Source organism: Scyliorhinus canicula, chromosome 2, assembly GCF_902713615.1.
Source record: "Scyliorhinus canicula chromosome 2, sScyCan1.1, whole genome shotgun sequence".
Taxonomy (NCBI): domain Eukaryota; kingdom Metazoa; phylum Chordata; class Chondrichthyes; order Carcharhiniformes; family Scyliorhinidae; genus Scyliorhinus; species Scyliorhinus canicula.
Genome location: NC_052147.1, coordinates 282,434,217 through 282,462,020, shown reverse-complemented (window position 1 = coordinate 282,462,020; position 27,804 = coordinate 282,434,217). Strand labels below are relative to the sequence as shown.

The window sequence follows — 27,804 nt, the reverse complement described above, 5'->3', positions numbered from 1 at the left end:
CCACTGGGGGGGGGGTGAGGGGGCCACTGGGGGGGGGGGTGAGAGGGGGCCACTGGGGGGGGGTGAGAGGGGGCCACTGGGGGGGGCACTGGGGGGGGTGTGAGGGGGCCACTGGGGGGGGGTGAGGGGGCCACTGGGGGGGGGGGGTGAGGGGGCCACTGGGGGGGTGAGGGGGCCACTGGGGGGGGGGGGGGGGGTGAGGGGGCCACTGGGGGGGTGAGGGGGCCACTGGGGGGGGGGGGGTGGGTGAGGGGGCCACTGGGGGGGGTGAGGGGGCCACTGGGGGGGTGTGAGGGGCCACTGGGGGGGGGTGAGGGGGCCACGGGGGGGGGGGTGAGGGGGCCACGGGGGGGGGGTGAGGGGGGCCACGGGGGGGGGGTGAGGGGCCACGGGGGGGGGGGGTGGTGAGGGGGCCACTGGGGGGTGGTGAGGGGGCCACTGGGGGGGGGTGAGGGGGCACGGGGGTGCACCGGCGTTGGGGGGGGGGGGGGGAGGCAGTTGGCCTGGGAGGCACGGGATGGTGTTAGATATGGCTGAACACAGACTGGGTGGGGGGGGGGGGGAGGGGGGGCTAGACACTGATCTGGAAGGATGAGTGGGGGAGGGGTTGGGAGGGGGGGGAGCCAGAGCTGGGTGGGGGAGCCAGAGCTGGGTGGGGGAGCCAGAGCTGGGTGGGGGAGCCAGAGCTGGGTGGGGGAGCCAGAGCTGGGTGGGGGAGCCAGAGCTGGGTGGGGGAGCCAGAGCTGGGTGGGGGAGCCAGAGCTGGGTGGGGGTTTGTGATGGAAGGGAGAGGGGGTAGGATTTCAGGGAGGGTGAGGAGGAGGGAGGATGTGGGGAGAGGGGGAGGGTGAAGCGAGGTCAGGGAGTTGGAGTGGAGAGAAGGAGGTTGGTGAGGAGGTGGAGCAGGAGGGGTAGTCGTTGGGAACAGAGGGATGAGGTGAGGAGAGAGAGAGAGAGAGAGAGAGGTTCCGTATCGACAGTGGGCGCGAGGGAGTAAACAGGGTTTGCTCTATTGTGACTAGCCGACTGGCCCCACTGCTCCTTCACACTGACTCTGCTGCCAATAATCTCCTGGGAGAGACAGAAAAACAGAAAGTCCCCATGGCTAGTGAGAGTGGAAAACAGCAGGCAAAGTCTCTGACTCCAAAGAGAAAATGCTGGAAAATCTCAGCCGGTCCGGCAGCATCTGTAGGGAGAGAGAAGAGCTAACGTTTCGAGTCCAGATGACCCTTAGTCAAAGCTGGACTCCGGGGGGGGATTGAAACCCCGTTCAGGAGGTGGCCTGGACAAGGTGATCTCTGTAAAGATGCTGAACTTCCCAATGACCTGATCTCTGCCCCAATCAGGGGCAGGTCCAGCTCCTGCTCGAAGGGACAATGAGTCAAATAATCCGAAAGCTGTTCGCTCTTTCCAACATTCTGCCCAATGCACTAACATGCTGCAGGCAATTGTGGGGAGGGATTTAATGGCTTGGTCTCGCCCAATGTGGGGAGCAAGGAGCTTGGAGGATGGGGGGACAAGAGGGGGTAAATTGGCTTGCAAATATTCCGAATAATAAGAGTGAAGGAGGAGACAGTTTGCAGGAGGCTGGGTGAGCAGCGGACACGGATTGGAGACAGTTGTCGGGAGGAGCCGGAGGAAGATATTATTTACTACAGCGAGTTGTTTGTATCTGGAAGGCACAGCCCGAAAGGGCGGTGGAAACAGATCTTAGAATCATAGAACCATAGAAATGTTACAGCACAGAAGGAGGCCATTCGACCCATCTTGTCCATGCCAGCCCGGGGACACCCAGGAGCCCCTTCTAATCCCACCATCCTGGACCCCCGGTCCACAGCCCAGGAGCTTACAGGCCTTAAGGTTCAGATCCAGGTACTGTACTTTCTAAAAGAGTTCAGGGCCTCTGTCTCCACCACCAACTCGGGCAGAGAATTCCTGGCTCCCACTACCCTCTGTGTGTGGGGGGGGGGGAGAAACTTTCTTCATGTCCCCTCTACACCAGGGGCGGCACGGTGGTTAGCACTGCTGCCTCACGGCGCTGAGGTCCCAGGTTCGATCCCGGCCCTGGGTCACTGTCCGTGCGGAGTTTGCACATTCTCCCCGTGTCTGCGTGGGTTTCACCCCCACAACCCAAAGATGTGCAGGTTAGGCGGATTGGCCAACGCTAAATTGCCCTTCGGAAAAAAATTAAGTTACCCCTCGGCCATCTTGGTTCAAAGGAAAATAACCCCACCTATCCATTCTCTCCCTCACATCCACACATTCCCAGCCCTGGCAACAGGGCTTCATAGGAACTTTTCCCAAAGCGAATTGGATAAAAGGAGAACAATGCACGGGAATGGGATAGATTGGATCGTCCCTTCCCAGGTCCGGCGCTGGCGTGATGGGCTGAATGGCCTCTAGTGCTGTAAGATTCCCTAGCTCGAGTCGCTGGTACTAACCCATATTGACATTTTGGTTTAGGTTCTATGCAGCAATGAGACAGAAGCAATAGGAGAAATCGAGACACCCCAGGAGCTGGTTACTTACAGCAAAAAGAAGCTGGTAACGAAAGAATGTTTAAAGCAGGCTGCAGGTTATGGGGTGACGTACGGGGGCAAAGCCGCAGGCTAACTCCTCCTCGGGCCTGGGATTTGACCCTGTGCCTCAACCAGGAACTTTGGGAGTTGAGCCCTCATTCATTGGCTAGAGGGATGGGATGGGGATGAGCTACAACCCAAATTCCCAAAGGAGAATCCAAATGGGCAACTCTGAAAAGTAAGGGAAGACTGGGAAATTGAACAGAAAAGTTACACACACATTCTCGCTCCACTCTCTCTCTCTATCTCTCTCTCTCGCTCCGCGCTCTCTCTCACTCTCGCTCCACTCTCTCTCACTCTCACTCCGCGCTCTCTCTCGCTCCGCGCGCTCTCTCACTCTCGCTCCACTCTCTCACTCTCGCTCCGCGCTCTCTCTCTCTCGCTCCGCACTCACACTCTCACTCTCACTCTCTCTCTCTCTCTCTCTCGCTCCGCGCTCTCTCTCACTCTCGCTCCACTCTCTCTCTCTCTCTCGCTCCGCACTCTCTCATTCTCGCTCCACTCTCACTCTCGCACCACTCTCTCTCTCGCTCCGCGCTCTCTCTCACTCTCGCTCTGCTCTCTCACACTCTCGCTCCGCTCTCACACTCTCGCTCCGCTCTCTCACACTCTCGCTCCGCTCTCTCACACTCTCGCTCCGCTCTCTCACACTCTCGCTCCGCTCTCTCACACTCTCGCTCCGCTCTCTCACACTCTCGCTCCGCTCTCTCACACTCTCGCTCTGCTCTCTCACACTCTCGCTCCGCCATCCTCTCTCACACTCTCGCTCCGCTCTCTCACACTCTCGCTCCGCTCTCTCACACTCTCGCTCCGCTCTCTCACACTCTCGCTCCGCTCTCTCACACTCTCGCTCCGCTCTCTCACACTCTCGCTCCGCTCTCTCACACTCTCGCTCCGCTCTCTTTCTCTCGCTCCGCTCTCTCTTTCTCTCGCTCCGCTCTCTCTTTTTCTCGCTCCGCTCTCTCTTTCTCTCGCTCCGCTCTCTCACACTCTCGCTCCGCTCTCTCACGCTCTCGCTCCGCTCTCTCACACTCTCGCTCCGCTCTCTCACACTCTCGCTCCGCTCTCTCACACTCTCGCTCCGCTCTCACACTCTCGCTCCGCTCTCACACTCTCGCTCCGCTCTCACACTCTCGCTCCGCTCTCACACTCTCGCTCCGCTCTCTCACACTCTCGCTCCGCTCTCTCTTTCTCTCGCTCCGCTCTCTCTTTCTCTCGCTCCGCTCTCTCTTTCTCTCGCTCCGCTCTCTCACACTCTCGCTCCGCTCTCTCACACTCTCGCTCCACTCTCTCACTCTCTCTCTCCCTCCACTCTCTCTCGCTCCGCGCTCTCTCTCTCTCTCTCTCTCGCTCCGCGCGCTCTCTCACTCTCGCTCCACTCTCTCTCTCTCTCTCTCTCGCCCTCCACTCTCTCACACGCTTGCCCTCCACGCACTCTCACACGTTTGCCCTCCACTCTCTCTCACACGTTTGCCCTCCACAATCTCTCTCACGTTTGCCCTCCACTCTCTCTCTCTCTCTCACTCTTGCCCTCCACGCTCTCTCACACGCTTGCCCTTCACGCTCTCTCACACGCTTGCCCTTCACTCTCACACGCTTGCCCTCCACTCTCACACGCTTGCCCTCCACTCTCTCTCACACGCTTGCCCTCCACGCTCTCTCACACGCTTGCCCTCCACGCTCTCTCACACGCTTGCCCTCCACGCTCTCTCACACGCTTGCCCTCCACGCTCTCTCACACGCTTGCCCTCCACGCTCTCTCACACGTTTGCCCTCCACGCTCTCTCACACGTTTGCCCTCCACGCTCTCTCACACGCTTGCCCTCCACGCTCTCTCACACGCTTGCCCTCCACTCTCTCTCACACGCTTGCCCTCCACTCTCTCTCACACGCTTGCCCTCCACGCTCTCTCACACGCTTGCCCTCCACGCTCTCTCACACGCTTGCCCTCCACTCTCACACGCTTGCCCTCCACTCTCTCACACGCTTTTCCCTCCACTCTCTCTTACACGCTTGCCCTCCACTCTCTCTTACACGCTTGCCCTCCACTCTCTCTCACACGCTTGCCCTCCACTCTCTCTCACACGCTTGCCCTCCACTCTCTCTCACACGCTTGCCCTCCACTCTCTCTCACACGCTTGCCCTCCACTCTCTCTCACACATTTGCCCTCCACTCTCTCTCACACGTTTGCCCTCCACTCTCTCACACGCTTGCCCTCCACTCTCTCTCACACGCTTGCCCTCCACTCTCTCACACGTTTGCCCTCCACTCTCTCACACGCTTGCCCTCCACTCTCTCTCACACGCTTGCCCTCCACTCTCTCTCACACGCTTGCCCTCCACTCTCTCACACGCTTGCCCTCCACTCTCTCTCACACGCTTGCCCTCCACTCTCTCTCACACGCTTGCCCTCCACTCTCTCTCACACGCTTTCTCTCCACTCTCTCTCACACGCTTGCCCTCCACTCTCTCTCACCGCTTGCCCTCCACGCTCTCACACGTTTGCCCTCCACGCTCTCACACGTTTGCCCTCCACGCTCTCACACGTTTGCCCTCCACGCTCTCTCACACGTTTGCCCTCCACACTCTCACACACGCTTGCCCTCCACACTCTCTCACACGCTTGCCCTCCACTCTCTCTCACACGCTTGCCCTCCACTCTCTCTCACACGTTTGCCCTCCACTCTCTCTCACACGCTTGCCCTCCACACTCTCTCACACGCTTGCCCTCCACTCTCTCTCACATGCTTGCCCTCCACTCTCTCTCACACGTTTGCCCTCCACTCTCTCTCTCACGTTTGCCCTCCACGCTCTCACACGTTTGCCCTCCACTCTCTCTCTCGCTTGCCCTCCACTCTCTCTCACACGTTTGCCCTCCACTCTCTCACGTTTGCCCTCCACAATCTCTCACACATTTGCCCTCCACTCTCTCTCTCACGCTTGCCCTCCACGCTCTCTCACATGCTTGCCCTTCACTCTCACACGCTTGCCCTCCACTCTCACACACTTGCCCTCCACTCTCTCACACGCTTGCCCTCCACTCTCTCACACGCTTGCCCTCCACTCTCTCACACGCTTGCCCTCCACTCTCTCACACGCTTGCCCTCCACTCTCTCACACGCTTGCCCTCCACTCTCTCTCACACGCTTGCCCTCCACTCTCTCACACGCTTGCCCTCCACTCTCTCACACGCTTGCCCTCCACTCTCTCACACGCTTGCCCTCCACTCTCTCTCACACGCTTGCCCTCCACTCTCTCACACGCTTGCCCTCCACTCTCTCACACGCTTGCCCTCCACTCTCTCACACGCTTGCCCTCCACTCTCTCTCACACGCTTGCCCTCCACTCTCTCACACGCTTGCCCTCCACTCTCTCACACGCTTGCCCTCCACTCTCTCTCACACGCTTGCCCTCCACTCTCTCTCACACGCTTGCCCTCCACTCTCTCTCACACGCTTGCCCTCCACTCTCTCACACGCTTGCCCTCCACGCTCTCTCACACGCTTGCCCTCCACGCTCTCTCACACGCTTGCCCTCTCATGCACATTGTCAACGCGCACCCTCATGCGCACGCACATGCACACATATGCACGCACACTTGCACATGCACAGCACTCAGTGGAGAAATGTGAAGTTTGGACCAACAGAAGATAGACCCGAGTATTTTATAACTGGTGGGAGTGCTGAAATCCTGGAGCTGAGAGCAGGAACCATGAAAGTAAATCATGACCAGGTCCGAAGCAAAGAGAAAGGGCCAATGGAATGGAGATTGTGGTTGGGTTGGATGCATCTCTGGTTCAAACCCGCTGAGTGTAACTGGGTCCGGGCCTGGGCCCCACGCCTCAGGAGGGAGAGATTGGCCCTGGGATGGGGGTGTGGGGCTGAATGGTACAGGGGCTGAAAATGTTAAATTACACCGACAGGCGGCTGGTATTCACTCGCGCTTAGAAGATTAAGAATAGGTCTGATCGAGGCATTTAGGAAGGTCAAAGGTACATGGAGGGAATCTATTCACCTCCGGCAGGGTGGTCAGGAACCAAATTGAGAGGTGATGCCAGGAAACGGGTGGCACGGTAGCACAAGTGGCTGGCACTGTGGCTTCACAGCACCAGGGTCCCAGGTTCGATTCCCTGCTGGGTCACTGTCTGTGCGGAGTCTGCACGTTCTCCCCGTGTCTGCGTGGGTTTCCTCCGGGTGCTCCGGGTTCCTCCCACAGTCCAAAGACCTGCAGGTCAGGTGGATTGACCATGGTATATTGCCCTTAGTGTCCAAAAAGGTTAGGAGGGGTTATTGGGTTACGGGAATAGGGTGAAGTGAGGGTTTAAGTGGGTCGGAGCAGACTCGATGGGATGAATGTCCTCCTTCTGGCTTTGAAAGCAGACCAAGGCAGGCCAGCAGCGCGGGTTCAATTCCTGTTCCAGCCTCCCCGAGCAGACGCCGGAATGTGGCGACTAGGGGCGTTTCATTTGAAGCCTACTTGTGACGATAAGCGATTTTCATTTCATTTTTTTTTTTCAAATCTCAAGTTTCAGATTGATAGAATGTGGTTTGTTTGGGGTATTAAGGGTTACACAACCGATGTTTGGGAGTTAAGGTGCCCATCAGCCATGATCTGATCCAGGGCCGACTGCCATCCGCTTGCTCCCGTGCTCCACAGGCAGGAAATTTCATAGCATTTTACAGTGCAAAAGGAGGCCATTCGGCCCATCGAGTCTGCACCGGCTCTTGGAAAGAGCCCCCTACCCAAGCCCACACATCCACCCCTATCCCCATATGTGGAATGTGGCGACTAGGAGCTTTTCACAGTAACTTCATTTGAAGTCCACTTGAGACAATAAGCGATTTTCATTTTCATAACCCAGTAACCCCACCCAACACGAAGGGCATTTCTGGACACTGAGGGGCAATTTAGCATGGCCGATCCACCTAACCTGCACGTCTTTGGGCTTGTGGGAGGAAACCGGAGCACCCGGAGGAAATGCACCGGGAGGGGAGGGGGGGGGGGGCGACACTGGGAAAGCTGAGCGGGAATGTGACACGCTCTCCTCCATTCCAGGCTTTGCCCACCCCCCTCACCCCCTCTGTGTGAAGAGGGTGAATTCCACCAGTGCCAATCCCCCTCACTGCCCCTTTCGGAGCGGACCCCCCCTGAGAAGTGTTGTTGTTGTTTCTCTCTCGCCTAGCGGGGCGTTTAGTTGCTCAGCTTGAAGTGGCGTGAACTGAACTGCAGGGAAAGCTTCTTCCTAAAACATAATGATGCCAGGGCCAGGAATAATGATGCTGCAGCAACTGAGGATGCTGCAGCAACCAGGAGCTGATATTAGAGGTGGGGGGGGGCTTCTCTAGGAAAGGGGAGGAAAAACCATCCTGAGGGATTGTAATAATCTGTGAAATATTACCCGGTGGAAGCTCTTTCCAACGTTGATGGGGGGGGGGGGGGGGGGGGGGGGGAGTGCAGAGATGGAGATGTTTCCAATGTTGAAGGGGGGGAGCAGAGATGGAGATGTTTCCAATGTTGAAGGGGTTTTGGGGGAAGGCAGAGATGGAGATGTTTCCAGTTGAAGGGGTTTGGGGAGAGCAGAGATGGAGATGTTTCCAATGTTGAAGGGGTTTGGGGGGAGCAGGGATGGAGATGTTTCCAGTTGAAGGAGTTTTGGGGGGAGCAGAGATGGAGATGTTTCCAATGTTGAAGGCGGGGGGGGGGGGGGGGGGGGGGGGGGGGGGGAGAGCAGAGATGGAGATGTTTCCAGTTGAAGGGGTTTGGGGGGAGCAGAGATGGAGATGTTTCCAATGTTGAAGGGGGGGAGCAGAGATGGAGATGTTTCCAATGTTGAAGGGGTTTTGGGGGAAGGCAGAGATGGAGATGTTTCCAGTTGAAGGGGTTTGGGGAGAGCAGAGATGGAGATGTTTCCAATGTTGAAGGGGTTGGGGGGGAGCAGGGATGGAGATGTTTCCAGTTGAAGGAGTTTTGGGGGGAGCAGAGATGGAGATGTTTCCAATGTTGAAGGCGGGGGGGGGGGGGGGGAGAGAGCAGAGATGGAGATGTTTCCAGTTGAAGGGGTTTGGGGGGAGCAGAGATGGAGATGTTTCCAATGTTGAAGGGGGAGAGCAGAGATGGAGATGTTTCCAGTTGAAGGAGTTTGGGGGGAGCAGAGATGGAGATGTTTCCAATGTTGAAGGCGGGGGGGGGGGGGGGGGGGGGGGGGGGAAGAGCAGAGATGGAGATGTTTCCAGTTGAAGGGGTTTGGGGGGAGCAGAGATGGAGATGTTTCCAATGTTGAAGGGGGAGAGCAGAGATGGAGATGTTTCCAGTTGAAGGGGTTTTGGGGGGAGCAGAGATGGAGATGTTCCCAATGTTGTAGGGGGGCGGGGGGGAGCAGAGATGGAGATGTTTCCAGTTGAAGGGGTTTGGGGGGGAGCAGAGATGGAGATGTTTCCAGTTGAAGGGGTTTTGGGGGGAGCAGAGATGGAGATGTTTCCAGTTGAAGGGGTTTGGGAGGAGCAGGGATGGAGATGTTTCCAGTTGAAGGGGTTTTGGGGGGAGCAGGGATGGAGATGTTTCCAGTTGAAGGGGTTTGGGGGGGAGCAGAGATGGAGATGTTTCCAATGTTGAAGGGGTTTTGGGGAGAGCAGAGATGGAGATGTTTCCAGTTGAAGGGGTTTTGGGGGGAGCAGAGATGGAGATGTTTCCAGTTGAAGGGGGTTTGGGGGGGAGCAGGGATGGAGATGTTTCCAGTGTTGTAGGTGGGGGGGGGAGCAGGGATGGAGATGTTTCCAGTTGAAGGGGTTTTGGGGGGGGCAGGGATGGAGATGTTTCTAATGTTGAAGGGGTTTGGGGAGAGCAGAGATGGAGATGTTCCCAATGTTGAAGGGGGGAGAGCAGAGATGGAGATGTTCCCAGTTGAAGGGGTTTGGGGGGGAGCAGAGATGGAGATGTTTCCAGTTGAAGGGGTTTGGGGGGGAGCAGAGATGGAGATGTTTCCAGTTGAAGGGGTTTGGGGGGGAGCAGAGATGGAGATGTTTCCAGTTGAAGGGGTTTTGGGGGGAGCAGAGATGGAGCTGTTTCCAATGTTGAAGGGGGTTTGGGGAGAGCAGAGATGGAGATGTTTCCAGTTGAAGGGGTTTTGGGGGGAGCAGAGATGGAGATGTTCCCAATGTTGTAGGGGGGGGGGGGGGGGAGCAGAGATGGAGATGTTTCCAGTTGAAGGGGTTTGGGGGGGAGCAGAGATGGAGATGTTTCCAGTTGAAGGGGTTTTGGGGGGAGCAGAGATGGAGATGTTTCCAGTTGAAGGGGTTTGGGGGGGGAGCAGGGATGGAGATGTTTCCAGTGTTGAAGGGGGGGGGGGGAGCAGGGATGGAGATGTTTCCAGTTGAAGGGGTTTTGGGGGGAGCAGAGATGGAGATGTTTCCAATGTTGAAGGGGTTTTGGGGGGAGCAGAGATGGAGATGTTTCCAATGTTGAAGGGGTTTTGGGGAGAGCAGAGATGGAGATGTTCCCAATGTTGTAGGGGGGGGGGGGGGGAGCAGAGATGGAGATGTTTCCAGTTGAAGGGGTTTGGGGGGGAGCAGAGATGGAGATGTTTCCAGTTGAAGGGGTTTTGGGGGAAGGCAGAGATGGAGATGTTCCCAGTTGAAGGGGTTTGGGGGGAGCAGAGATGGAGATGTTTCCAGTTGAAGGGGTTTGGGGGGGAGCAGAGATGGAGATGTTTCCAGTTGAAGGGGTTTTGGGGGAAGGCAGAGATGGAGATGTTCCCAGTTGAAGGGGTTTGGGGGGAGCAGAGATGGAGATGTTCCCAGTTGAAGGGGTTTGGGGGGTGGGGGGAGCAGAGATGGAGATGTTTCCAGTTGAAGGGGGGGGGGGGGAGCAGGGATGGAGATGTTCCCAATGTTGAAGGGGGGGGGGGGCAGGGATGGAGATGTTCCCAATATTGAAGGGGGGGGGGAGCAGGGATGGAGATGTTTCCAGTTGAAGGGGGTTTGGGGGGAGCAGAGATGGAGATGTTCCCAGTTGAAGGGGTTTGGGGGGGGGGAGCAGAGATGGAGATGTTTCCAGTTGAAGGGGTTTGGGGGGAGCAGAGATGGAGATGTTTCCAGTTGAAGGGGGGGGGGGGGGGAGAGCAGAGATGGAGATGTTTCCAGTTGAAGGGGTTTTGGGGGGAGCAGAGATGGAGATGTTTCCAGTTGAAGGGGTTTGGGGGGGAGCAGAGATGGAGATGTTCCCATGTTGAAGGGGGGGAGCAGAGATGGAGATGTTCCCACTTGTTGTTGTGGGGGGTGGGGGGGGGGGGGGGGGGGGGGGGGGAGCTGGGATTGTGAGCGATCGCCAGTGTTTCCAATTCAGCCCAAACCTGTTTCCCCGGAGAGTGTGGCGCTCACTCCCACAGGTTGAGCTGAGTGCTGTCAATGCCTTTTAAAGGGGGAAGCTAGCGGCGACTAGACAACCCGGCTTGGCCAATGCTCCAGTTGCGTTTGCCTAGCGCCTGTGCCGCCGGCTGAGGAGGGACAGTGTGTGGGGTCTGGGGCGCTCTGTGCCTGGGCTCCTGCTCCCTGTCTGCGTTGCATCCTCATCATTTCTCTGCCCTCTGTTCTTGTGTCTCTTTTTTACATTTACAACGTACAGACTGGTCAACACCTACTGCCGGAAGTCAAAGCTCAGGACAGTGGGAAGAAATGTGTAGTCATCGACCTGGATGAAACCCTAGTTCACAGTTCATTTAAGGTGTGTTGCTGTTTTATTTTTTCCCCGTGTTTTGAAATTTAGATTTATTTTTGTTTTGCTCATCAATCGTCCTCCGGGTGGTTAGGGCCCCCCGGCCGTGGTTAGGGCCCCCCGGCCGTGGTTAGGGCCCCCCGGCCGTGGTTAGGGGCTCCGGGCCGTGGTTAGGGGCTCCGGGCCGTGGTTAGGGGCTCCGGGCCGTGGTTAGGGGCCCCCGGCCGTGGTTAGGGTACCCCGGGTCGTGGTTAGGGTACCCCGGGTCGTGGTTAGGGGACCCCGGGCCGTGGTTAGGGACCCCCGGCCGTGGTTGGGGGCCCCCGGGCCGTGGTTGGGGGCCCCCGGGCCGTGGTTGGGGGCCCCCGGGCCGTGGTTGGGGGCCCCCGGGCCGTGGTTGGGGGCCCCCCGGGCCGTGGTTGGGGGCCCCCGGGCCGTGGTTGGGGGCCCCCGGGCCGTGGTTGGGGGCCCCCGGGCCGTGGTTGGGGGCCCCCGGGCCGTGGTTGGGGGCCCCCGGGCCGTGGTTGGGGGCCCCCGGGCCGTGGTTGGGGGCCCCCGGGCCGTGGTTGGGGGCCCCCGGGCCGTGGTTGGGGGCCCCCGGGCCGTGGTTGGGGGCCCCCGGGCCGTGGTTAGGGTCTCCAGCTGCCTGGTGGGGTTTGAACCCTGTCCCCAGTGCCCATTGAAATGACCATAATGCCACCGCCTTCCTCATGTCTGTGTGTGTTGTGGACACAATGATGGATCACTGTGATTACCCCACAGACCCACTCTTTCCGCCTCTTTCTCCCCCCCCCCCCCCCCCCCCCCCCCCTCCCCACCCCCCCCACCAACGGGACAGGCGGGTAGAAGGTGGCTGAACCATGGTCCATTTTCATTTGCAGATTCCTGTGTAAATTTTTAAAATAAAATTTAGAGTACCCAATTCGTTTTTTTTCCCAATTAAGGGGCAATTTAGCGTGGCCAATCCACCTACCCTGCACATCTTTGGGTTGTGGGGCTGAAACCCACGCAGACACGGGGAGAATGTGCAAACTCCACACGGACAGTGACCCAGGGCCGGGATTCGAACCCGGGTCCTCAGCGCCGCAGTCCCAGTGCTAACCACTGCGCCACATGCCGCCTGAAGCCTGCGTAAAGTTGAGCGTTAGAGACTCTGCGGTCTGTTGGTCATTTCTGGAGACTCTGAGTAAATACCAATCCCATTCTTACCATTAACCTGATCAATAGGATGGGAATAGTGGGATACGGACCCAGGAGGTGTAGAAGATTTTAGTTCAGGCGGGCAGCATGGTCGGTACAGGCTTGGAGGGCCGAAGGGCCTGCTGTTGCACACTGCAAAGGGAGGCTATTCGGCCCATCGAGCCTGCACTGACCCTCTGCAAGAGCACCCTACCTCGGCCCATTCGCCCCGCCCCCATGCCTGCAACCCCATAACCGCACCTAACCTTTTTGGACACTTTGGACTGTGGGAGGAAACCGGAGCACCCGGAGGAAACCCACGCAGACGCGGGGAGAACGTGAAAAATCCACACAGTCACCCGAGGCCGGAATTGAATCCGGGTCCCCGGCACTGTGGGGCAGCAGTGCTAATTTATTGTGCAGGGAGTGGGCTAAGCGATAAAAACAGAAAATGCTGGAAACTCAGCAGGTCTGACAGCATCTGTGGCATGAGAGACAGAGTTAAAGTTAACGTTTCGAGTCCAACATACTTTTAATCACTGTAGTGTCAGGAAAATTAATCCATAATTCCCAGAGAATCCAGACCAATCCTGGAGGGTTGGCAACCCACAAGGAAGAACCTCGGGATGCACCAAAGCACTTTACACAGTCAATGGAAGTAGTTAGAAGTTTAGTCACCCTAATTTAGGAATTGTGAGATGATTGTTATCACTAAGGAGGTAGTGATGGGCAAGCTAATGGGGCTAAAGGTAGACAAGTCTCCTAACCCTGATGGAATGCATCCCAGAGTGCTAAAAGAGATGGCTAGAGAAATGGCAAATGCACTCGTGATAATTTACCAAAATTCACTAGACTCTGGGGTGGTCCCGGCGGATTGGAAATTAGCAAACGTGACACCACTGTTTAAAAAAGGAGGTAGGCAGAAAGCGGGTAATTATAGGCCAGTGAGCTTAACTTCGGTAGTAGGGAAGATGCTGGAATCTATTATCAAGGAAGAAATAGTGAGGCATCTGGATGGAAATTGTCCCATTGGGCAGATGCAGCATGGGTTCATAAAGGGCAGGTCGTGGCTAACTAATTTGGTGGAATTTTTTGAGGACATTACCAGTGCGGTAGGTAATGGGGAGCCAATGGATGTGGTATATCTGGATTTCCAGAAAGCCTTTGACAAGGTGCCACACAAAAGGTTGCTGCATAAGATAAAGATGCATGGCATTAAGGGTAAAGTAGTAGCATGGATAGAGGATTGGTTAATTAATAGAAAGCAAAGAGTGGGGATTAATGGGTATTTCTCTGGTTGGCGATCAGTAGCTAGTGGTGTCCCTCAGGGATCAGTGTTGGGCCCACAATTGTTCACAATTTACATAGATGATTTGGAGTTGGGGACCAAGGGCAATGTGTCCAAGTTTGCAGATGACACTAAGATGAGTGGTAAAGCAAAACGTGCAGAGGATACTGGAAGTCTGCAGAGGGATTTGGATAGGTTAAGTGAATGGGCTAGGGTCTGGCAGATGGAATACAATGTTGACAAATGTAAGGTTAACCATTTTGGTAAGAATAACAGCAAAAGGGATTATTATTTAAATGATAAAATATTAAAACATGCTGCTGTGCAGAGAGACCTTGGTGTGCTTGTGCATGAGTTACAAAAAGTTGGTTTACAGGTGCAACCGGTGATTAAGAAAGCAAATGGAGTTCTGTCCTTCATTGCTAGAGGGATGGAGTTTAAGACTAGGGAGGTTATGCTGCAATCGTATAAGGTGTTAGTGAGGCCACATTTGTAGTATTGTGTTCAGTTTTGGTCTCCTTACCTGAGAAAGGATGTACTGGTGCTGGGGGGTGTGCAGAGGAGATTCACTAGGTTAATCCCAGAGCTGAAGGGGTCGGGTTACGAGGAGAGGTTGAGTAGACTGGGACTGTACTCGTTGGAATTTAGAAGGATGAGGGGGGATCTTATCGAAACATGTAAAATTATGAAGAGAATAGATAGGATAGATGCGGGATGCGGGCAGGTTGTTTCCACTGGCGGGTGACAGCAGAACTAGGGGACATAGCCTCAAAATAAGGGGAAGTAGATTTAGGACTGAGTTTAGGAGGAACTTTTTCACCCAAAGGGTTGTGAATCTATGGAATTCCCTGCCCAGCGAAGCAGTTGAGGCTCCTTCATTAAATGTTTTTAAGATAAAGATAGATAGTTTTTTGAAGAATAAAGGGATTAAGGATTATGGTGTTCGGGCCGGAAAGTGGAGCTGAGTCCACAAAAGATCAGCCATGATCTCATTGAATGGCGGAGCAGGCTCGAGGGGCCAGATGGCCGACTCCTGCTCCTAGTTCTTATGTTCTTATTTGTTCTTTTAATTTTGTTGGTTGAGGAGGGTGGCACAATAGCACAGTGGTTAGCACCGCTGCCTCACAGCACCGAGGATCCGGGTTCGATCCCGGCCCCGGGTCACTGTCCGTGTGGAGTTTGCACATTCTCCCCGTGTCTGCGTGGGTTTCGCCCCCACAACCCAAAGATGTGCAGGGTAGGTGGATTGGCCACGCTAAATTGCCCCTTAATTGGGGAAAAATAAAAGAATTGGGCACTTTAAATAAAAGAAAATATATGTTGATTGAGGGATAAATATTGGCCCCAGGGATAGCCACGCTTTTCCTCGGAATGACTCCCCGGGAATGTTTTACATTCACCTGATGTGATCTCGGTTTGACACCCCATCTGAAACCAGCAGTTCTGGCAGTGCAGCACCCCCTCAGCACTGCTCTGGGAATGTCAGCCTGGGTTAACTGGAGTGCATCTGGAGTGGGACGTGCCCGACTCCTCGGACAGGAGTGTGACCGACTGAGTCACGGACAACTATTGGGAGTATCAGGAGGATTTGGGGGGGGTATCGGTGCGGTGAAGAGAGGTCTGTGTCGGAGACAATGGGGGGGGGGGGGGGGGGATAAGGGTTCGAAACAAATTCTCTTCCTTCCTGATTGGATGATGCCTTCCTGCCCCCCCCACAGCCAGTGAACAACGCAGACTTCATTATCCCGGTGGAGATCGATGGCACCGTGCACCAGGTGAGAGTGTGTCACGTCGTATGGCAGGAGAGTAAGCAACAGGGATTCTGCCACTACCCTTCCTGGCAAAGGTAGGCAGGTGGATTGGCAATGCCACTGTGGTGCTTATGGCAACCGACATCACCACCCAGGGACCGGGAATAACAATGGACAACAGTTCAGATCCCACCACATGCAATTTGGGATTAACTACCTGGTGACCACGGAGCTGTTGGATTGTAAAAAAGAACCAAACTGGTTTATTGATGTCCCATTGGACAGAATCCCAACAGAACAAACCTCTTCCCATTCACTCCCACTGTGCACAATCCCAATGGACCCAAACCCCTTCCCATTCACTCCCACTGTACACAATCCCAATGGACCCAAACCCCTTCCCATTCACTCCCACTGTACACAATCCCAATGGACCCAAACCCCTTCCCATTCATTCCCACTGTACACAATCCTAATGGACCCAATCCCCTTCCCATTCACTCCCACTGTGCACAATCCCAATGGACCCAAACCCCTTCCCATTCACTCCCACTGTGCACAATCCCAATGGACCCAAACCCCTTCCCATTCACTCCCACTGTACACAATCCCAATGGACTCAAACCCCTTCCCATTCACTCCCACTGTACACAATCCCAATGGACCCAAACCCCTTCCCATTCACTCCCACTGTACACAATCCCAATGGACCCAAACCCCTTCCCATTCACTCCCACTGTACACAATCCCAATGGACCCAAACCCCTTCCCATTCACTCCCACTGTACACAATCCCAATGGACCCAAACCCCTTCCCATTCACTCCCATTGTATAGACTCCCAATGGATCGAAACCTTTTCCTATTCACTGTCATTGTATAGAATCCCAATGGATCCAACCCCCTTCCCATTCACACTCATTCTATATAATCCCAATTGATCCAAACCCTTCCCATTTATTCCTAATATAGACCCAATTACTCAAACTTTCATCATTGGGCAACCCCCTAATTTCCGGGACCGTTGGTCAAAACGGTACACAGTATTCCAGATGTAGGCTCTCCTTCACAACTGTAGCAAGACTCCTTCATACCTATACTGCAATCCTTTACAATAAAGGCCAATATGCCATTTGCCTTTTATTCTGCTGCTTGCTGCACAACATTGCCAGTTTCCTGTGTTCCTTGTACAAATACACTTGAGTTTCTGTGAATATCAACCGTTCACACCATTTAAATAAAAAATAATTCTGCTTTCCCAATGGCCTCTCACTTTCCTACATTAAACCCCATTTCCCACCTTGTTGCCCTCTCATCTAACCTGTCTATATCTATCTCTTTGCAGCTTCTCTGTGTCCTCCCCACAACTTCTGATACTTGGTATCAGCAGCAACGTAGATACATTGCTCTCTGTATCTTTGTCTCTGTTTTTAAATTGATAAACACTGAGACCCCAGCATTGAACCTTGGGGCACGTTACTTGTCACAACAAGAACATACCGCCGACTTGAACATATCCTGTTTGACCCGACTGTTAACCAGTTCTCTACCCATGCTAATGTGACTCCCAACTCCTATTGTGCGTAATAACTTTTTTAATGTTGAATGCCTTTTGTAAATCCAAATATATTATGGTAAGAAGTCTTACAACACCAGGTTAAAGTCCAAAAGGCTTGTTTCGAATCACGAGCTTTCAGAGCGCAGCTCCTTCATCAGGTGAGTGATTCGAAACAAACCTGTTGGACTTTAACCTGGTGTTGTAAGCCTTCTTACTGTGCTCACCCCTGCCCAACGCCGGCATCTCTACATCAAAAATGTTATGTTTACTGCACTAGATAAAGAGTTTGGTTTGACCATCAGCGGCCAGAAGAGACATGTCATGTTCCAGAGATGTTGACGCCACCCATCAGCATTGACAATGTAGCGCTGGATGTTGTTGATAGGTTCACATATCTAGACTCCACAATAACCACCAATCTGTCACTTGATGCTGAAATCAACCACATGAATCCCGAAAGCTGCAGCTGCTACATCCAAACTGCATAAAGAGAGTATGGAACACCAAACGGAATCTCCCGAGCCTGCGCCCTCAGCTCATTCCTCTGCGGTGCTGAGACCTGGACAATATATGCTAGCCAGGTGAAAAGGCTGAATTGTTTCCACCTTTGCTGTCTCAGACATATCATTGGCATTTCCTGGCAGGACAAGGTCACCAACTCTGTTGGAGATGCTATTTCCATCACCATGCACTCATTGCTGTGCTGACTCAGCCACATTCATTAGATGAAGGCTGTATACCAAAAGACCTTCTGTACTGTGAATTGATGACTTGGTCACACCCTTCTGTGTGTCCACGCCTCCGATACAAGGATGCCTGCAAGCAATACATGAAGATGGTGGTCAGCGATACTGCTAACTGGGAAACAGAAGCAAGTGGCTGTGACCTCTGGAGGCTCATCATTTGCAAGGGCATTGAAAGAGGTGAGCAGAAGCAGCAAGCTCAGCTGGTTGAGAAGCGGGCCTCGAGAAAGGAGAGGCCAGTGAATCGTGCACCTTCTCCGCTCGCTGCCTTCCTTGAAATTAGGAGCAGAAGTCAGCAATTCAGCCCTTCGAGCCTGCTCCGCCATTCAATCAGATCCTGGCTGATCTCTTCCTCATAGAGTCATAGATGGTTACAGCATGGAGAGAGGCCCTTCAGCCCAGCTTGTCCATGCCGCCCAGTTTCTATCCCTAAACTAGTCCCACTTGCCATCTTTTGGCCCATATCCCTCTATACCCACCCTGCCCATGTAACTGTCTAACTGCTTTTTAAAGGACAAAATCGTACCCGCCTCTACCACTGCCTCCAGCAGCCCGTTCCAGGTGATCACCACCCTCTGTGTGAAGTAATTCCCCCTCTGGTCTCTGCTGTATCTCTCCCCTCTCACCTTAAACCTATGCCCTCTAATTCTAGACTCCTCTACCTTTGGGAAAAGATGTCGACTATCTACCTTATCGCTGCCCCTCATTATTTTATAGACCTCTACAAGATCACCCCTAAGCCTCCCACGCACATGGGGGGAAAAAAGTCCCAGCCTATCCTGCCTCTCCTTATAACTCAGACCATCAAGTCCTGGAAGCATCCTCGTAGATCTCTTCACTCTTTCTAGTTTTCTTCCTGGCCTGAAAGCCACCTTCCTGCCTGTTCCCCATATCCCTTTAACCTGTTTCTTTTCCCAGAAATATATGTATCTCCATTTCTAAACCATATCATGATTCCGTCTCCACCGTACTGTGGGGCAGCGAGTTCCACAAATTCCCCACCCTCTGCGAGAAGTAGTTCCTCCTCATCTCGGTTTTAAATCTACCGCCTCTCAACCGATATCTGTGAGCTCTCGTTCTAGATTGCCCCACAAGGGGGAAGATTTGGGGTGGGATGCACCATTCCCCGATGGCGGTTTCGTAATCGGCGATCGGGTGGAGAATTCCTTTTGATGCAGAAATTGGGAGCGAGGCCGGTTAGACGCAGGTTTTGTGTCCTCCGGCCCCCCCCCCCCCCAAAATGGCGTCATGGCGCACACCTTTCAGGCGGCGTTAGTGCGTCACCTGAAGGCCCTCCCCCCAATGGGCCGAATTCCCGACCGCGTGGGGGTCGTGTGGTCTCAATAGTCGGGAACCCGACGTGGCAGCTGTGAACTATGTCCAGCGCCGCCACAGTCAGACGGGAGCCATGCTGCTGGCCAGGGGGCGGGGCGGGGGGGGGGGGGGGGGTTCTGAGAGGGCTGGGGGGAACTGGTGGGGGGGGCGCTATCTGGCAGGTTGGGTCCGCGCACGGCCGGCGCTGTGTTGTACAGCGCAACTGTTGCAAGCCGACTTTCTGCGCATGCGCGGCCACGGACCCGGCCATTCTCCAGCCGTTTGTAACGTGAGAGCCGGGAGTTTTATGCGGCGCGGTTGCTAGCCCCTCACCAGTCGCAGGATGGTCCGCACTTAGGCTCAAAAATGGTGATCCAGCCCTTAGTCTATAGTTACTTTATCAAACCCTTTCAGTATTTTATATCCCTCGATCAGATCCCCTCTCATCATTCTAAACACCAGTGAACATAAGCCCAAACTCGCTCCTCATACATCAACACTTTCAATGGCAGAGACTGTCATTGGGATGGGAGTGGGGCTCCTGAGCAACACTGGGTAATGTTTAACATCGAGTTGACCAGCACAGCACAAACCATTGTCACGCTACATGTGAGGCTGCCTCTGAGATTTCCCATTACCTGCCCGAAAAGTTTTTTTGTTTTTTTTTTTAAATTTAGAATACCCAATTATTTTTTCCAATTAAGGGGCAATTTAGCACTGCCAATCCACCTACCCTGCACATCTTTGGGTTGTGGGGGTGAAACCTACGCAGACACGGGGAAAATGTGAAAACTGCTCTCGGACAGTGACCCAGGGTCGGGATTCGAACCCGGGTCCTCAGCGCCGTAGGCAGCAATGCTAACCACTGCGCCACCGTGCCGCCCCCCCCCCCCCCCCCCGCCTGAAAAGTTGCACCTTTTAGTTACATTTATCAAACCGGATTTCCCTTTTGTCAAACCATGCTGACTTGTTCTCATCACATAAAACTTTTCTGAGTGCTTTGTGAAGACTTCCTTGATAGATTGCAGCATTTTTCCAGTGAGTGATGTCAGGCTAGCTGCCCTATTCTTCACTGTTTCCTCCCCCCTCCGTCCTTTCTAGAATCGCGGTTTAACTGCTGGAACTGTTCCAGAATTGAACGAATTGGAAAGTCACATCCAGAACCCGCTGTCTCTAATAGAATCCTCGGACACGAGGGGTCTAGAATCCCTACAGTGCAGAAGGGGGCCACTCGGCCCATCAAGTCTGCACCGACACTCCAAAAGAGCTCCCTACCCAGACCCACACCCTCCCCCCGTAACCACACTTTTTTTGGACACTAAGGGCAATTTACCATGGCCGTTCCACCTAACCTGCACCTCTTTGGACTGTGGGAGGAAACCCACGCAGACATGGGGAGAACGTGTAAACTTCACACACATTAACCCGAGGTTGGAATTGAACCTGGGTCCCTGGCGTGGTGAGGCAGCAGTGCTAACCACTTTGCTACTGTGCCTCCCACAGCATTTGGGCCCCATTAGTTCCACGTGTACATTTTCCTGGTATTAATAAAGAAGATCCTCAATCTCCTTTGTCAGTGAGTTACTCTCTGGTATGTTTTTGTATGTTCCGCTGCGAAGTCAGACCACAATATTTTTTATGTTCCCAATGAGACCCCCACGCAAGGTCAGCGGTGCTCCGGAAATGTGTGGTGGCGGTGGTGAAGGAAGGGAAGCGCGTTGCATTGTAGCCCCGGAAGGTTCTAGATCTCCCAAGGGCCACCATCATACCAACCTTTTCACGTGACGTTCCTCGCTGGGAATTTCAAACCAAACAGCTGCCGGACAATTACTGAGGGATCTGGGACGAGGAGTCGGTGTTCCACGACCCAGCCTCCACGCAAACGATTGGAGTCCAACCCCGCGGGAGAGGCTCTGATCTTCGACGCCGTAAACTCCATCGTCGGCTGGAGCCGTACCGAGGCTGTGACTTGATTCAAGTAATCCAGGATAGGCTGTTCAGTGAAACTCTGGCCTGTCCTTGACTACTTGGCTCTGGAGGCAGCCGTGCCCATCGCTCTCGACCGGCTCGTCGCATTCCTGCTGCTACTGAGTGACCATGGGTCAGTGCGAGAGCGTCTCCACGTGATGTCTCATTGCTACAGTCTGAATGTGTATCAATGTTAACCTGATCTAAACACTCACACTGGACCCAAATCCCCAACCCATTCATCTGTAACATACAGAGGTCCTCCATTAGAATGCTTTCATTAGAATCTTCTGCCCTTTTTGTTATTTTCCCCTCTCCTTCATTATTATCGTCTTCCACTATCCCCTCTTCCTCTCCCTCTCTTATCCACCTACATCTCCGTTTTCACTTTCACCTCTCGTCGCTCCCATTTGCGTCCTTCCCTCTATATCTCTCCTCCTCTTTTCTCCCGGGTGATTTGTTATACAGTCATGACTATTAAAGTCTGCAGGTAGCCATTCAGCCCCTCGCACCTGTGCCGGCTCTACCTTTGTAATAATCTTTATTATTGTCACAAGTAGGCTTATATTAACACTGCAATGAAGTTACTGTGAAAAGCCCCTAGTCGCCACATTCCGGCGCCTGTTCGGGTACACAGAGGGAGAATTCAGAATGTCCAAATTACCTAACAAGCACGTCTTTCGGGACTGTGGGAGGAAACCGGAGCGCCCGGAGGAAACCCACGCAGACACGGAGAACGTGCAGACTCCGCACAGACTGTGACCCAAGCCGGGAATTCAATCCAGGACCCTGGCGCTGTGAAACAACAGTGCTACCCACTATGCTACCGTGCTTGTGTATTGATCTCTCTGCTCCCGCAGCCTCATCGGTGCCCTCCTGTATTTCAGGTGTACGTCTTAAAGAGGCCTCACGTGGACGAGTTTTTAAAGAGAATGGGCGAGCTCTTTGAGTGCGTGCTGTTCACAGCTAGCCTGTCCAAGGTGAGTCCTTTCCCAGTGCCAGTCATCTTTGTCAGTCGCAAACTGTGAGACACCGAACATCCTGTTTGTCCCAGTCCCTCGAGGTGCAATATCCCATCTTGAGATTGGGGTTGTTTTACTATGGGCTCAGGCTGGGGAATCTTTAAACTCTTTGAACAGCAACCAATGGCATGGATAGAGGATTGGCTGACTGGCAGAAGGCAGAGAGTGGGGATAAAGGGGTCTTTTTCAGGATGGCAGCCGGTGACTATTGGTGTGCCTCGGGGGTCTGTGCTGGGACCACAACTTTTCACAATATACATTAATGATCTGGAGAAAGGAATTGAAGGCACTGTTGCTAAGTTTGCAGATGATACAAAGGTATTGGATTTTGTTTATTGTCACGTACTGAGCTACAGTGAAAAGTATTTTTCTGCGAGCAGCTCAAACGGATCATTTAGTACATGAAAAGAAATTAAAAAGAAAATACATAATAGGGCAATACCGGGTATACAATGTAACTACATAACACTGGCATTGGATGAAGCATACGGGGGTGTAGTGTTAATCAGATCAGTCCATGAGAGAGTCGTTTAGGAGTCTGGTGACAGTGGGGAAGAAGCTGTTTTTGAGTCTGTGCGTGCGTGTTCTCAGACTTCTGTATCTCCTGCCCGATGGAAGAAGTTGGAAAAGTGAGTAAGCCGGGTGGGAGGGATCCTTGATTATGCTGCCCGCTTTCCCCAGGCAGCGGGAGGTGTAGATGGAGTCCATGGATGGGAGGCGGGTTCGTGTGATGGACTGGGCTGTGTTCACGACTCTCTGAAGTTCCTTGCGGTCCTGGGCCAAGCAGTTGCCATACCCAGGCTGTGATGCAGCCCGATAGGATGCTTTCTATGGTGCATCTCTGAAAGGTGGTAACAGGTAGGATTGGATTGGATTGGATTGGATTTGTTTATTGTCACGTGTACCAAGGTACAGTGAAAAGTATTTTTCTGCAAGCAGCTCAACAGATCATTCAGTACATGGGAAGAAAAGGGAATTGAACAGAATTCAAGAAAATACATGAGAATACATAATAGGGCAACACAATATATACAATGTACTACATTGAGGAAGCAGGGGGGCTGCAGAAGGACTTGGACAGGCTAGGAGAGTGGGCAATGAGTGGCATATGGAATACAATGTGGAAAAGTGTGAGGTTATGCACTTTGGAAGGAGGAATGGAGGCATAGACTATTTTCTAAATGGGGAAATGCTTCGGAAATCAGAAGCACAAAGGGACGTAGGAGTCCTTGTTTACGATTCTCTTGAGGTTAACTGCAGGTTCAGTCGGCAGTTGGGAAGGCAAATGCAATGTTAGCATCCATGTCAAGAGGGCTAGAATACAAGACCAGGAATATACTTCTGAGGCTGTATAAGGCTCTGGTCAGACCCCATTTGGAGTATTGTGAGCAGTTTTGGGCCTTGTATCTAAGGAAGGATGTGCTGGCCTTGGAAAGGGGCCAGAGGAGGTTCACAAGAATGATCCCTGGAATGAAGAACTTGTCATATGAGGAACGGTTGAGGACTCTGGGTCTGTACTCATTGGAGTTTAGAAGGATGAGTGGGGATCTTATTGAAACTTACAGGATACTGCGAGGTCTGGATAGAGTGGACGTGGAGAGGATGTTTCCACTTGTGTGAAAAACTAGAACCAGAGGGCACAATCTCAGACTAAAGGGACGATCCTTTAAAACGGAGATGAGGAGGAATGTTTTCAGCCAGAGGGTGGTGAATCTGTGGAACTCTTTGCCGCAGAAGGCTGTGGAGGCCAATTCACTGAGTGTCTTTAAGACAGAGATAGATAGGGACTTCCGGTGATGGTGGGCGGGAGGCAGTTGCACATTGGAGGGCTCCCATTCGGGAACCGCATTTAACACCCGGTCCCAGGGGCAACAGAGGCGGCAAAAGCAGGGAGAAGGCACAGTGAAGGGAAATGCCGAAAATAAGTTTTTTTTAAAAAACAGTCGTGAAAAAAGCGGCTGACAGTCTGTCGGGGAGTGGAAAGGTCACCACGGGGTCACCAAGGAAAATGGAGGCTGGGGCACCAGGGGAGGCCGCATTGCCCACGGCTGAAGAAATGACTAAGGTGATGGCCGTGGAACTCGAAAGGCAGTTCACACAACACATGGAGGCAATGAGGAAGGAGATGGGGACGGTATTGAAAGTGCTGCTGGAGGAGGCAATTTCCCCGGTGACGACGGCGGTGGTAATGAACGCAGCGGCGGAGGTGCGGGAGCAAGGTGAGACACTGAAGGAAGTAGCATTGTGGATAGCACAATTGCTTCACAGCTCCAGGGACCCGGGTTCGATTCCCGGCTTGGGTCACTGTCTGTGTGGAGTCTGCACGTCCTCCCCGTGTCTGCGTGGGTTTCCTCCGGGTGCTCCGGTTTCCACCCACAGTCCAAAGATGCGCAGGTTAGGTGGATTGGCCGTGATAAATTGCCCTTAGTGTCCAAAATTGCCCTTAGTGTTGGGTGGGGTTACTGGGTTATGGGGATAAGGTGGAGGTGTTGACCTTGGGTAGGGTGCTCTTTCCAAGAGCCGGTGCAGACTCGATGGGCCGAATGGCCTCCTTCTGCACTGTAAATTCTATGATATCTAAGTGGAAGAGGCTTTATTGCAGCACAGTGATCAACTTACCTCGATGGGGAAGGAGCTGCGGAGGGTGATAGAGACCAACAAGGGTCTGCGAGCCAAAATGGAAGACTTAGAAATCAAAATGTGGAGATGCCAGTGTTGGCCTGGGGTGAGCACAGTAAGAAGTCTTACAACACCCGGTTAAAAGTCCAACAGGTTTGTTTCAAACACGAGCTTTCGGAGCACTGCTCCTTCCTCAGGTGAATGAAGAGGTATGTCTCCAGAAACATATATATAGACAAAGTCGAAGATGCCAGACAATGCTTGGAATGCGAGCATTAGCAGGTAATCAAATCATTACAGGTCCAGAGATAGGGGGTGATCCCAGGTTAAAGAGGTGTGAATTGTCTCAGGCCAGGACAGTTGGTAGGATTTTCAAGCCCAGGCCAGATAGTGGGGGGTGGATGTAATGCGACATGAATCCCAGGTCCCGGTTGAGGCCGCACTCATGCGGCCTTATAGCCAAGTTCCGCACACATGAGTGCGGCCTCAACCGGGACCTGGGATTCATGTCGCATTACAATCACCCCCCACCATCTGGCCTGGACTTGCGAAATCCTACCAACTGTCCTGGCTTGAGACAATTCACACCTCTTTAACCTGGGGTTACCCCTCTCTCTGGATCTGTAAAGATTCAATTACCTGCTAATGTTCGCATTCCAAGCATTGTCCGGCATCTCTGACTTTGTCTATATAAATGTTTCTGGAACATACCTCGCCATTCACCTGAGGAAGGAGCAGTGCTCCAAAAGCTAGAGTTTGAAACAAACCTGTTGGACTTTAACCTGGTGTTGTAAGACTTCTTACTTAGAAAACAGATCCAGGCAACAGAATCTGAGGGTCATGGGTCTGCCCGAAGGGGTGGAAGGCCCGAGGCCGACTGAGTATTTTGCCGCTATGCTGGCGAAGCTATTGGGGGAGGGGGGGGGAGGATCCCTCCTGATATGAACTGGATCGGGCTAATCGGTCGTGGAGGCCTGTACCAAAGGCGAGTGAGCCGCCAAGAGTAGTGACTCTGTGCTTCCGTAGGTACAGTGTAAAGGAGAAGGTCCTGTGCTGGGCCAAGCAGAAGCGGGTGGTGCAGTGGGCTGGAGCTGGTATACGTGTATACCAGGACTTTACGGTGGAGCTGGCGAGGAGGCGGGCTGCTTTCAACCGGGTGAAGAGGGCACTGTACATCAGTAAGATGCAGTGCGGCATAGTATACCCAGCTAAGCTGAGGGTGACCTACAAATCCAAGGACTTTTATTTTGGGACGGCGGAAGCAGCGGAGGAGTTTGCGAAGGCAGAAGGACTGTGGCTGAATTGAGAATTGGTCGGTGTATCGATATAGCCTCATGTAACTTTATTTTTTCACTGCGTGTTGGTGTATGTACTAAATGAGTCGACCCTGTATATATTTGGACAAGGGAAGAGATGGGACTTTCATTTGCTATAATGGTTCTTTAGGCCTTGGGTGTGTATGCGGGGTCTGTGTGCTAAAGGGGATTTCTTGGTTTTCCTGGGACTGGGCAAGGGGGAAGGAGACCCGGGCGGGGGGGGCCTCCACGCTGGCCGGTTTAAGCCGGCCAGTGAACGGGAGTGAGGTGGGGGGGAGGGGCTGCGGCCATCGGAGCCTGGCAGAACAGGTTCCGATGAGTCTAGCCGGGGTGGAAAGTTGGGGAGAAGGAACAGAGGTTGGGGGGAGGAGTTTGATAAGAGGAAATGGAGGGGAGGAAAGGGGGGGGTTTGCAATTCGTGGGTGTCATTCACGGTACTCTTTCGGGGATTGGATGGCATTGAATATTAGGGAGGGGTTGGGGGTGGACCGTATATGTCAAAGGTGACCATAGGCGATTGCTAATTCCTTTTTCTTTGTTTTCCTTTGTTTCTTCCACCGTGGGGGGGGTTTGTTTCATTTGATGCTTGTATTGTCAGCTGGGCCGTTGTTTGGGGTGGTGGGAGAATGGGATCGTTGTTGTTGATAAGAGGATCGGCATTGTATTTGTTACCATTGACTGTTTGTTGGTGGGGTGTAAATGCTGAAGAAAAATGTGAAAATGGAGAATAAACATATTTTACAAAAAAGGCAGAGATAGATTCTTGATTAATAAGGGGATCTGGAATTATGGGGAGAAGGCAGGAGAATGGGGATAAGAAACATATCAGCCATGATTGGCAGAGTCGATGGGCCGAGTGGCCTAATTCTGCTCCTGTGTCTGATGGTCTAATGTTTAGAACATAAGAACAAGGAACAGGAATCAGCAATTCAGCCCCTCGAGTCCATGCCGCCATTCAATATGATCATTGCTGATCTCCTCGTGACCTCCACTCCACTTTCCTGCCCATTCTTCATAACCCTTCAACCCATTGCTAATTAAAGCATATTTAACCCAGAAACACAGGTCTCGGTGCCTCAAATGAGTGCTGTCGGCCAAAATTTGACTCCAAGGCATGAGGTACGAGGACTCGTGTCTCAACACCATCCAGGACAAAGCAGCCCCGCTTGATTGCTCCCCCTTGCACAAACATTCAAACCCTCCATCACCGACGCACAGTGGCAGCCGTGTGTACCATCTACAAGATGCACTGCAGCAACTCACCAAGGTTCCTTAGGCAGCACCTTCCAAACCCACGACCACGACCATCTAGAAGGACAAGGGCAGCAGATACCTGGGAACCCCACCACCTGGAGGTTCCCCTCCAAGTCACTCACCACCCTGACTTGGAAATATATCGCTGTCACTGGGGCTCCCTCCCTAACAGCACAGTAGGTGTAGCTGTGCTTCAGGGACTGCAGCGGTTCAAGAAGGCAGCTCACCACCTTCTGTAGGACAACTTGGGATGGGCAATAATCTGCTGACCTGACCAGAGACACCCACCTCCCGTAAATGAACTTAAAAAAGGACAGGTGATCAAAAGCTTGGTCAAGAAGGTAGATTTTAAGTGTCTTAAAGAAGGAGAGGGTGGGGTGGAGAGGTTTTGATAGGGAATTCCAGACCTTGAGGCCCAGGCAGCTGAAGGCAAGGCTGCCAATAGTGCAGTGGTGGAAATCAGGATGCTGAGGAATTGGGGGACACGCAGAGGTATTAAGAGGG

The 27,804-nt window shown here is 53.4% G+C and overlaps 1 protein-coding gene across 1 annotated transcript in view; it reads left to right on the top strand.

Annotated features, from left to right (window-relative positions):
- Positions 1-1,773: 1,773 nt before the first annotated feature.
- LOC119962334 (carboxy-terminal domain RNA polymerase II polypeptide A small phosphatase 1-like) overlaps positions 1,774-27,804 on the top strand; it is a 33,111-nt gene continuing 7,080 nt past the window's right edge. The window contains exons 1-5 of the mRNA XM_038790313.1: positions 1,774-1,872; positions 2,464-2,544; positions 11,200-11,298; positions 15,475-15,531; positions 21,977-22,069. Coding sequence (XP_038646241.1) covers positions 1,774-1,872; positions 2,464-2,544; positions 11,200-11,298; positions 15,475-15,531; positions 21,977-22,069 — 429 coding nt within the window. The remainder of the gene's footprint in view (positions 1,873-2,463; positions 2,545-11,199; positions 11,299-15,474; positions 15,532-21,976; positions 22,070-27,804) is intronic.